General features: G+C 40.4%; 1 protein-coding gene and 1 long non-coding RNA gene across 12 annotated transcripts in view; both read left to right on the top strand.

Moving 5' to 3' along the window:
* RAD51B (RAD51 paralog B) overlaps positions 1-12,290 on the top strand; it is a 467,347-nt gene that overhangs the window by 210,332 nt on the left and 244,725 nt on the right. For all 11 annotated transcript variants that reach the window (XR_008577203.1, XR_008577202.1, XM_054826023.1 and 8 more), the window contains exon 8: positions 8,273-8,369. Coding sequence is in view for 9 of the 11 variants with exons in the window: in XM_054826023.1 (XP_054681998.1) it covers positions 8,273-8,369 (97 nt within the window). In the remaining 2 variants the exon portion in view is untranslated. The remainder of the gene's footprint in view (positions 1-8,272; positions 8,370-12,290) is intronic.
* Positions 419-4,103, top strand: LOC129206573 (uncharacterized). Its single transcript, XR_008577205.1, has 2 exons — positions 419-673; positions 1,366-4,103. It is a non-coding gene; the product is annotated as an uncharacterized LOC129206573 (long non-coding RNA).

The following is a 12,290-nucleotide window of genomic DNA, read 5'->3' as shown; positions in this document are numbered from 1 at the left end:
GGGGTGTCTTACACAGGTCTCTCTACAAACAGGTCTGTGCAGGCTGCTGGATGTGAAGGCCTTCCAGGCACACAAACCTTTCTTGCCGAGCAGCACAGCGCGAGGGTGCTGCGGCGTGGATTTTGAAGGTTAGGTTTGTGTTGGCTGCGTTCCTTGCTCACAGAGGAAGAAAGGGTAAAGACCTCAGGCTATTGCTGGGTGGTAGCTATTTCAACTTGAAGACGTGTAGCTGCCTGAGAACAGCATGCTTTTGTTTTGTTTTGTTTCTTTTTTTCTTCTGGTGGAAATTTTATTAATTCATTGTGATTATTTTTAAGCAGTTGGCAGATGTGAATAGATGCTTTACTTCTCCAGAAGGCTTGTGGAATAGAATTGCATAACTTTGTACTTTTCCTATGCAAAACAGAATAAATTGGATGTAAATACAGTGGCCAGACTCTGAAAGATTCCTCGGTTTCTTCCGACTCCTATTTATACCCAGTGAAATCCAATGACTATAAAATGACCTCTGCTGCTATGAATTGCCTCACTGAGAGAGGAAAGAGGAGAAGCTTGGGCAGAGATACCGTGGCAAAGCGGGAGCTGGAAGTCCTGTCCTAGGAGCTCTAATAAGGTTGCAGCTAGCAGCAATGTCTCCTGAGCAACAGGTCTCTAATCAGCTTTCTTTTAAAAGGTGCTTGTGAGCCTTCCAGAGAATCATTACTTTCTTGTTTCCATGCTGTTAGACTGTTTAATTACCCCCTTTTTTTCTTCCCCTGGATGTGATGAAAATAGGTACAGATTAAATTCCTCTGAGGCAAGGCCAGCACTTGTTGCTAGATTGCTTATAGGATTAGGAAGTGTTTCTCAATAGGTTTCCAGTGGTTTGTGTGCATATGTCTGTTATTCAGGGAACTAGGCCAAATTTTGGTGACATTGGTTGAGATCTGAATTCTAACGGCTTTCAGCACAGAGGCCTCTTCTTTGCCTTTAGTCAGGGTAGTGGCTGTGCCTTCACATCTGAAAAAGTCCATCTCCTTCCCTCTAACGTGAGCATCGCCATTACAGCCTGTGCCTCGGTCATTTATAAACAAGATGGCTGTAAGAGATACTTTTCCTTTCAACTGATTTGGATTAGCAACGATTGTTAAATGTGGATGCTTGCCTGTTGCTTATGCCTGCAGTGAAGGAGTTTTGTGCTTTCTTTGTTAGGTATGACCATTTTAGTACAACATGTAAAATTACTTCTGAATATCTTGGGCCTTGATTAAACACCAGAAGTGGTGTTTGACTTTGAACATGGGAATGTAACTTATTCTAAAGCTTTTTGCTTGTGATGGCTGGGCTCTGTAGAGTACTTGACATTATTTTCATTCCTCCCCACAGAAACCCGAGATGCTGGGGCTGGTGGCTGCTCAGCTTGGGAGTATGGGACACTACTGGGACGAGTACTGGGAGGGTGTGGTGATTTGCTTGGATTTGAGAAGATAAACTGTTGGGGTTTCTCTTCTCTGTTTGGTTTGTATGAGCCAAAATAGTTTACATTTTCTAAGAATGAAGATACATGTATATATTTAATTTCCTATCATAGTAATAGTTATGATATAAATATGTTTATTTTGTTCCTGGAGCCCAGAACTGTCTTGATTGTGCAGAGGCTTTTCAGGGGAGAAGCTGGCTCTCCTGTGAGGTGAGCTCCTGCAGAGCAGCGCTGCAGTAGCCAGCCAGCTTTGAGCGCCTGGCAGCTGTGGGCACTTGAAATTCTCACTTTAAAACTCTTTTTTTGTTTAGGAGCTCTCAGTATTGCAGTTCAGACTTTTCCTTTTTCTGTCTGGAACTCCCTGATTTCACTGAAAGCGCTCAGTTTGAACGAAGTTTTCTTTCTTCCTTGCGAATATTAGGTACAAGTCCTGCTGAGGTCGCTGACCACTTTTGACAGCTTTTGTGGCAAATGGCTACTGATGCTGAAGAAAAATCTCCCTGAAGAAACAGGAGCTGAAGAAAAACCTAATTCAGTGTGTACCTTAGATGAAGATCACAAATATCCTGTTACTATGACAGACTGTGGTAATTTAGGGTTCTTTCTTGAGCAGACCAATGCCAGTCTTGAGGAGCTGTAACAGATTCCCAAGGAGAAGGCTGTGGTTCTCACAGCTGTTTGAAGCACGCTGCTTCACTCCAGTTTTCTCCCTGTTCCCTTTTTCTGTTTCCAGGATTGCTGCCTGCCCCATCTGGCTTTGTGGCATTGCTTGGTGTGCTTTCCTCTTGTTAGTGCCTCAACAATAGTCACCATTGTTTCAACTCATTACTGTCCGCTTGAATGCCTCATGAAAATCTCTGTCCTTCAGCAAAAGGGAGAGCTGCCTTCTCAGGGACCGGCTGACTGGTATGAAGAATGGCTGGGGATCAGTAAAACTGCTTTTACTTCTCCTCCAGCATGCTGAGTCAGCATCCCAGCCCCGCTGACTGTCACTTGTACTTGGTGCTCTCTAGTGACATTGCTTGACTACAGTGAAAACCACAAAATACATGGACTAATAAGGGTGGAGTAATTTGGGATTATTGCAAGTGTCCTCGTGCTTGCTCTCCCTGCTCAATAGGAAGCCTTTAATAAGAGTTTTCCTAAATAGTGTTGCATGCGAAATGGGGAATTCTGCTCCGTTCTTATAACAAACAGCCATTTCATGAGAGAGTGGGGTTTTTTTCACCTCTTGGTACATTCCAGAAGACTTTATACCTTTGCTGGTTACTGATTGATAGTTCAGTGCTGAGCTCCCTTTAATTTTGCAATAAACTAACAAGGAGGCAGAGACCACAAGTTTACAGAAAATGACTTATTTACTCAACTGGATTTACAAGGATGACAAAGTCAGATTTAGTAGTTTCAGTGTGGTCCTAGGAAGGGCAGGAGGAGTACTTGAAAAATTGTACTGTATAAATAACCAAACAAAAAATAGTTTGCTTATTATTCTGTGTAAAGCAGTCATATTTCAGTTTTTAGGCCAACTCTCTCCCAGGACCTGGAGGGGCTTTCCACATATGCAGGAACTGTGCTATTCCCAACGAATGGAGGTGCTGGGAGTTTAGGCACCTTAAATAAGTATTTTTACTTTTCTAATGTGCTTCCAGAAAACTGGTATCTGCTGAAGTCACATCAGTGGAAGGAGATTCTTTTTTCACAACAACATGTAAAGATTTCAAGAGAATATAAACAGTGGTGTTCTGGATTAATCTTAGAAGTAACAATGACCTGTCTAGAACATAAATGCTCTTTTCCTTGAGTTTCCATTTTGTTCCAGGTATCAGCACCTACAAAAATTGGGGAAGTGATCAGGAGAGCAGGCATTTCTTTTAAGGTGTCTAAAATTAGGAACTTGAAAATGTCTTCCCACTGTCTCATTGTGTTTATCTCCAGGTTTTCTAACCGTAAGGAAGAAGATTTTTCTTACTGTTGTAACACTTCTAATGGTTAGAATGGGTTATTTTACAATCTAAAGTTGCTATGCTGAAGTAAAAATCTTCACAAGATTGGGAAATTGTGTGGTCAGTCAATTGTGTGGTATTTTAAGTAATAGACTTTTTCCCAGAAATTATTTTGAAATTTGAATCTTGAGTGAATTTCTACAGTGTTTGTAATTGTCAGAATTGGAAGGCTGAGGACTGTAGATTTTCACTTGTTAAATAGCTAACTTAACCAGTTGCAAGTGAGTAAGCTGAAAGGTTCATTGAACTCCATAGGAGACTGCATGGGGTAAGTTTCTAGCATTACTGAGCTGTCTAGCTGACCTTTTCATCTTCTTTTTTTCTCTTCTTTTAGCAGTGGAGGATGTTTTCTATTCATGCACAGTCACTGGCTGAAGAAGCCCTGCACTCTTTGTTCATAACCAAGTAGAAACAGAAAGCAGTAACACAACCTCCTTACCTGTTGCACATGTCAAGATGCAGTTGTGTGTGAAGAGGTGTAATGTTTTTGTAACTCTTAGTGCCTTAGTGGTAATGAAAGTAGCTCTGGTAACAAAAATATTTTGTTGATGCTTGAAACAGGAGCTCATCTTTAAAATACTGGGTATTTTATAAAATACTATGTATTGTAATATGTTAACATTAAATATCACATAGCGACATTCTCACTGTTGAGTCTTCTGCTGGAAACTCATGACTGGCATTGAACCTCTTAAGTGGAAGCTATGCTTGTCTGGTAATGTTGTCCAGTGTCTGTCAAAAGAAACCGCAACAGAGGCAACTTTTCCTTACCTACTTAGACTGAGGACTTGGCAGGTCTCCTGTACTAAATGGGGTAAATCTGATCTGTACTTTAATGGCAGATCTCCAGTGAAAAGTTGAGGAAGTGCTATTGCTAATTCAGTGCAAGGCACTCTTTCTAGTAAGTCTGCTTGGATTTGTGACCCCAGCCTGTTTCCAGGCACTGTTTAGCAGCAAGAGGTGGTTTCTTTCAAGTGTGGCACCTAGCAGATCAAAGGGAGATACTCCAACCTTCTTCATAATGTTGGTGATTTTTAAGATATGGGATCATTAAGACCAGAACTAGCATTATATTCTGTGCACACACATATGAAGCAATGTGTGAGACTCAGCTGATTCTGTCCATGCACAAATGTGATTGATTACTCATCAGAAAGTCACACAGCTGTTTCACTCCATACCTCCGTTGTCTACCTGTGTATTCTCTCCATGTCACACTCAGGCGCAACAGTTCCCTCAAACACCTATTTGCAACTCTCTGAATAGGTTGAACCATTTCAAAGGATAGCGGAATGGAGTGTAAACACGTCTTTCCAGTTGGTGAAGGGGACTTTGGGGAAAAGTTAATACGTTCTTGGGATGTGACACTGGAATTGTGTGGTATCAACATTAAGGGCTTCAAGTTGAATGTCTGTAGAACTGAGGACTGCTGAAAACATGTTTGCATGCCACTATTCACTGCCAAAGTATTCGTGACCAAAGTTTTACTCTGGGAAAAATAAAAGAAATCTTAGTACTTTCCAGTAAGAGCGTGTGATTAAGTTTTGAAGATAGAAGTATGTATTCAGATGAATTCTTTAAATCTGAGTGCCTTAACATTTTTCTTTGGAACGGGAACTGAGTAAGGGCCAGCTTTTTTCCTTTTGTTGGCAACCTGTAGCTTGTTTGAGCCAGTGAGAGTTTGGAGCACTCTGCACACCTGCAGAGTGAGGTTCAACCTGTATTACAGTAGGTGCACAAAGATGAGTATCAGTTATTTGATAGTGGAAGTATCTGTACCCGATGGAAGAATTTTGCATTAAGTGAGGCTGCAGAAGTGTGACAGGGAACTTGACAGCACATAGTGCTTAGCTAACAGCCTCTTGGCTTGTACTTATGGGAGAACCGAATCTCTGTGTTGGCTCTGCAGGCTTGAAGAAATAAAGAATGATTTTCAGTTAATTCCAAAATAAGCATTCTGTACATGCATATGGCTTCATCTCAGAGGAAGTGTGCTTATTCAAGATAGTATTTAAACATGTATTTAAGCAAATGTTTAACTATCAGTGAAGTCATGGAACTAAGAATATACCTAATTCCCATCCTCAGAGCAATCCAGAAAGGAACATTTACTTGGGTAGGACTCTGCATTTTTTAAAGTCGCTTTTTAAACAGTATAACAGGGTGTCTAGAGTATTGCTAGTATTGAATAGTTTTTGAAGGATGTATCAGAAATTGAAATCTAAATTCAGAAGTGTAGCTTGAGTTAAATGTAAAGGGTGAAAAAGATTTACAGTCTTACAGCTAACAGTGCTGTGGAGTTCCTGGTTAAAGAGGAGGCCAAAAAAATTGAAAGATAAAAAAAATGCAGTTGCATTATTCTTTTCGTTCATTTTTCTTTTGATTTTTGAAACCTTTATAGTTAGTTTCCTTTGGAAGAGAGCAATATGAAATATGGTGGGATTAGGTCTTTTTTTCTTCTTTAAAAAAGATCCTTAAGCACGGTAGCTTTTCTTTAAAATGTGGTGCATAAATAATAAAATACATGATGGCACAGTACAAAGATTATCTTGGCAGAGGTCTGGGATGACTGCATTGCTTACAGAGCTTTTGACACTTGTGAATAATGTGATCATTGCAAAAGCGTGCCAATGAAAACTTCATACCCAACAGTATGTGTGTGTGTATAAGTTCGTTAGTGTGTTCGTTCTGTTCCAGCACATTTCCTAGTGCCCGATTGAAGAAAAGCTTCAGTCTTGTGCCATATTGTTGGTGTTATCTTATGCCTGGTTGCCAGAAGAGCCTCAAAGGACAAGTGAGGCTGTGGGTTTTGTGACACAGTGAAAACAAAGTGCAAACAGCATTAAGAAGGAAAGGTCTGGCATTCTGTTCCTCATCCCTCCTGACTCTTGGCTGCGCACTCCTTTCATTTGCCTTTAACCAGGTTTGACGTTCATCCTATTGCAAGGACGAACTCACTCACTAAAATGGAAGCTAAGTACCCTTGCAAGAAGGAAGGGAAAAAGTGACTTTTTCCTTCTTTGTTATTAAATTGAATCTTTCCTTGTAATCTGATGAACAGGACAGTCAGCAGTGGCTCCAAGGGGTTGTGTGTGCCAGGCCTTTTCCTGTCTGCCTTTGGGTGCTTAAAGGGGCACGTAGCAACTCTGGGGGAAGCAGCAGAGGGTGTGATGCACTTCTTGCGTGTTTACTCTTGGCAGTATTGCAAGTTGTACCTTAAGAACCTTAGCGTAGGTGCAAGACCAAACAAAGCTGTTATCTACCATGTCTGTGTTCACTGCAGGTGTCATAAATGCCCAGTCCCAAAAGGTGCAACCTGTGGTTAAGCTGGGCAGGGTGGTTGTAGCCAGCTGAAGTTTGTCCAGAGCTCGCAGTCAGTAGGAGAAGAGCGTGAGGGACATGACTGTGGGGCTCTGAAGGTCTTGAACTCCTATTGAGTAGATGAAGATTTGACTTAGAAAACTTCAATTTAGTCCTGTTGATACAGTCCATAAAACTCTTGGGCACCACCGTGCCTGTTTACAAGCACAGAGATGGGTGGACTGACATAAGCAGGGAGGAAGAGTTGCGGTCTTGGTAAAGGTCACAGACACCATCACATTGTTGGTAGCTCACGTCATGCTGCCTGGAGAAGATACAGTGCCCCGCAGCACCACCGCTGCGGTTACAACTCTGTGATCTGATACAGCTTCTGTGGGATCTTGAAATAGAAAATGAAGAGTGTGTCATAGCATACTACTGAAAGTGTTAGAAAGCAGGAGGAAGCCGTGATCAGAGGGAGGGAAGAGCAGAGAAATTCCTCTTCCTTTTAGCAATGGCAAGCTGTTAATTTATTCCAGTAGCATCATGAAACTGCGTCCACAGAGTACCGTGTAGGATTCCTTTCTCCCTTCCTTCTGTGTCAAATACAGTTGAAGACAGGCCATTAATTTCAAAGAGAGTTTGTTTGGAGTGCAGTCTGTTCTCAGTGCAAGTAGAGGGATCATTTTGGTTCTTTAAAAAAAAAAAAAAGTAATTTCTGAAGTTTTTGTCAGTCTGTGAAATAGAGACCAATTGTAATTGTAGAAACTGTAGCTGCTTAGAGATCCAAAGCATTAGGAGATAATTGTGTTTATAGCTATGCTCTTCTCTCTGTGGTATTCACAGTGTTTGCGTTAATGCTTTCTGTTATAGAAAAAAGTACATGTTCCAAGGTGCAAGAAACTGTTCATCTCTTGGAAGCAAGACCAGCTCAGGCTGTCAGGGGAGAGCACTGTGTGGGTACTATAGTCTGTTGTTTATCAGAATCTTGTGATCCTGAAAAATACTGAAAAATCCTCTTGTGTAGAGATAGCCCTGTGAAATTTAGTACTTTGTGTTTCAGATCAGTGGGGATGTATCCCTACAGCACCTTTCTCCAGGGCACTGTGTTTCAGCCAAAGGAAGGAAGTGTATCAGCTGTGTGGAAAATAGGATTTCCTATTTGCCTGTGAAGAAAATGATGCTTTTTGCAAGCAGCATCAAATGGTTCATTGAAGAATGTAGCTCTTCAGAACAGTAGTTTCATTTTAGGTATCTGTATATATCAGCATACTATCGTTTAGCATTTCATCTTTTTAACAATATCCCTTTTCCTGTACTACTTGCAATTATCTCTTTCAGTTTCTGCAGGTAGTTCAAAATTTTCTGAGTGTTTAATTTGCTGAAGGTCAGAGTAGAGGGTTGCCTGGATGTTGCACCTGGAGGATTCCAGTCCTCTCCTGGGCTGCTCTCTGCCTTCCAGTAGCTATAAAAATTCATTTCCCTTCCCCCTCTCCCTGTCTGTTTGCAGGTTATCTTGACGAATCAGATTACCACATCGCTGAGCAATGGCCTTGTGATCCAGGCAGACCTGGTGTCTCCAGCTGATGATTTGTCCCTGTCTGAAGGTAAGAGATCCCTTCTATCAGAACTGAAACTCTACACTGACACAAATCCACATTGTAACTTGCAGTCTTCTGTTGATATACAGGGGTCTGTGAGAGTTGGGTTATCAAGCCTAACATAAAACAGTCAGGGAACAAAATTATTTTTTCAGTATCTTTGAAAATCCATTTATAAAAAAAAGAAAGTGCATTGATTTAAAGCATCTGACACTTTCTAAGGGCTGGGAATGAATTTTCAAGCCATGTTCAGTTCTATAATATGTTCCTCAGCATTATACTTTACTCACATGCATTTAAAGCATTATTTTTCTCCTTCTTATGAAGCTGCTGCTAGCTATTACACAGGTTAGGCTACAAATTTGATCTTATCTAATGATTATCAGTGATTCCAGAGAGAAACAGCCAGTCACAAATGAAGGAGAGCAAATGCTCAGTCCTGTCCTTTGAATTATACTTGTCTGCTTTTCAAGTACAGTGCCTCAAACTGCAGCTCTTAATATTGTGTGAATGTAATATGAGGTTTTGCATTGTCCTGGTTTTTACTGGGATAGAATTAATTTTCTTCGTAGCAACAGGTATAGTGCTGTGGTTTGGATTTAGCATGAGAATAATGTTGATAATACACTGATTTTTTTAGTTGTTGCCAAGCAGTCAAGAACTTTTCAGCTTCTCATACTGCCCTGCCAACAAGGAGGCAGGGGGCACCCAAGAAGCTGGGAGGGGACATGGCCAGGACAGCTGACCCAAACTGGCCAAAGGGATATTCCATACCCTATGATGTATAACTTGGGGAAAGCTGGCTGGGGGTTTAGACTGCGGCTTGGGAACTAGCTGGGCGTTGGTGGTCTGCGGGTAATGAGGAATTGTGCTATCACTTGTTTTCTATATTCTTTATTATTGTCTTCCTTTTCTGTCATATTAAACTATCTTTACTTCAACCCACAAGTTTTACTTTTTTTTCCCTATTCTCCCTCATCCCACTGTGCGGGGAGTGAGCAAACAGCTGTGTGGTTGTTTTAATTGCCTGTCAGGTTAAACCACAACCTGTGTGATGATGTATACTACTTTACATCTTCATGTTTCTTTTCTGTGTGCAGAATTAGAGACAAGCACACATTTTGGGGTAATAGTGAGGACTTACTGTGCTAAGAAGAAAAAATAATTCTGAAGGTTCGCAAAGTAATATAATCATTTCAGCTTTCCCCACTTGCAAAGAACAGTCAGAATACCCTCAGTCACGGACAGCTGCAGAGACGTTTGCTATTTAGAGTTCAGTTCATGCATACACCCAAATGTATGATGTAAAGCAACGCTCATCTTTCCTGCAACGGCATGATAACTGCATATAGACTTCCTACATTGTATAATATGGATTTTTCCCCTGTTTCTCTCCTTATTGCACTTTCTGGTGATTCTGATCAGCTTATCTTTGTTCTGGTTGATCACAAGCAGCCCTCTCAAGCTTGTCTGACTTAACACAAGAACAACTTGGTGGCAAAACCAACTAAGCAGTGGTTAAAACTGACATTATTTCTGCAACTCATTTCAATGGACAAGAGAAAGAGGTTGAAGATAGATTAAACAGAATGTCAAAGAGTAGCAGAAAACCTCAGCATAATGTCTTAACATTGATTGATGTGTTTACTTCATAATTTTGTCAATAGAAGCTTGGACAAAGCATGGCCTATTAAATCACTTTGGAATTGTGCTTGTGACTTTTGTTGGCTCCATCCATTGCCAAAGTATCTCTGAAGTCCATTGCCTGAATATTGCTCCCTGCCTCCATCAGAAAGAGTTGAAATTTGGTAACTAGATTTGGAAGAGGAAAGCATCATTTTTCATCTTTATGATTTCCTTCTTGGCACGAAGTTGTTGCACATTGTCACATTAAATGTTCTTGATTGCAGTACTTGTGCTTTTCTTTGTCCTTTGGAATTGCTCTGTATGAGCTTCCTCTGAAAAGAAAGGCATAGCTGACTCTGAAGTAGAAGTAATAACAAAATATGTTCTCAGCAAAACATATTTTGTTCTTGTGGTTAAAATATTTGAAGAGTCTTTGGAAAAAGCATGGAATAGTTGTAATCTTTCTAAACTTTCCTGCAAATATGAAAGATTCTCAGTGCTTTGTATGAGCCATAGTTCAACAGTATTCTGAAATCAAGACTATGTAAGAGATGGTATGATGATTTTTGTTTATTAATGAAGCTATCATGTTGCGTCTAAACTCTCTACAACCATTATTTTTCACCTTTTAACCAAAGAATGAGTTAAATGTGTTGGTGCTCTGTGCATGTGGTGTTTTCCTTTGTTTCTCTCATTCCTTGTTTTTAATTAAGGGTCTGAAGTGGTAAAATGTGCCAGCATGACACTTGTTGAAAATGGAAACCTTTGTTTAGCCTCACAACAAGAACAGCACAGACAGCAGCAGCGCAAGCTCCTTCGATAATTCAAGTTTTATCAAGGGATGCAGAGGTGATAAACTTCTTTCCTTCTCTCCCTTCCTTCTCTCTTTTGTCAACTAACATTGACACGGCATTTACATGCTGTGTTGTGTAATGGGAGAGCACAGTGTGTCTCCACACTGCATGGTTTTTTCCTTCTGTCTTTCTTATCCATAATATGGCTGCTTCTGGAGTTCCAGTTTGCTTCAGTTTTAACCCGTGCTGTCCACCTGTGAGAAACAGTGGAATGTCAGGCCCATTGAGGATTTTATTTCCATGTTTATCTTGCTATCAAAAGATAGAGATATGGCCAGTGTTTTTCTTTTTTTACATCGAGGCGTTGACTTTTCCTGAGAAACTTCCCCCTAATTTATTTCATGTTAGCTATTGAACAGCCTGAAAGTAGCAATACTTTAATCTTGTGACAATCTTGAGTACTTTAAAAACCCTTAATGAATTAGTCTTCTAGGATTAGCGTGATACTCATTATACTTACTGCTGTACCAACTGTAGAATTTGCAGGAAAGAGTAGTTAGGTGTGTAGCCCAAGTGCACAAAGTGGCTATGTTGCAGAGGCAGGAATAGAGGCCAGATTCATGACTGGGTTCTTGCCTCATTCTTCCTTTTCACTCATCACCATCTAAAGCTGAATTTGAACCAGTGACCTAGATGTGAAAGGACCCATAACACATTATTAGTCCTGTGAGCAACTCAGGCCCCTTGGTTTGTATATGTCTAATATGTTGGTTTAATCCTATCTGAAATCAGAGTCCCATCACTGTAAATGGCTTGCTAAAAGGGTAATCTTTCTTAGAGGCAGAAATGAAAATTTCAAACTTAATGTGTTATTAGAAAGAAATGGAATGTTACAGTGGCTTTTGTTTTTGCTTCTGATTGTGCTTTAGGAGGGAATTGCTTGGGTTATGTGTTAGATTAGGCAAGAAACCGAGGAAGCTGTTCATCTGATGTGTGACAGAAAGTTAATGTGATGAACAAACTGAAAGGATATTGTCAAGCTGTTTCAGGCTCAAAGCTTGTCTTCTGTAAAATGGTAATCTAGTGCTTGGAAACTTGTGTCCTAAAAATGTTAGATTTTTATGAGAATGTTAAAGGCTTATAAAAGCAGCACTGACTGTAAAAATCCCGCTGCTTAGTTGAACTGTGTTTGTTGGTGGTACTTGTAGGAAATGGTTATGTCCAGCTAAATTCCTAGATCTATGCATGCTTCTGCTTCAAGACAGAAAACAAAATGCTTAGTTTGTTATAAATTAAAGCGCTGAATAAAATACAGAAGTTTCTGTACCTGTGGGCTGAGTCCCTGCATTGGCCTTTATCCCTTTACCTACTTGCCAGATTGTCATCTGAAGGAGTTCAGTAAGGCTGATCATGTTTTTCTGCATAAGGCTGTCACTTCTTCCCTCGGAAGCAAACTCAGTTTTTCTTTGTAGCCACACCATTCACCATGTAGTCTTCTCGCAAACCT

Source organism: Grus americana, chromosome 5, assembly GCF_028858705.1.
Source record: "Grus americana isolate bGruAme1 chromosome 5, bGruAme1.mat, whole genome shotgun sequence".
Lineage (NCBI taxonomy): Eukaryota > Metazoa > Chordata > Aves > Gruiformes > Gruidae > Grus > Grus americana.
This window is presented reverse-complemented; position numbering and strand designations above follow the sequence as displayed.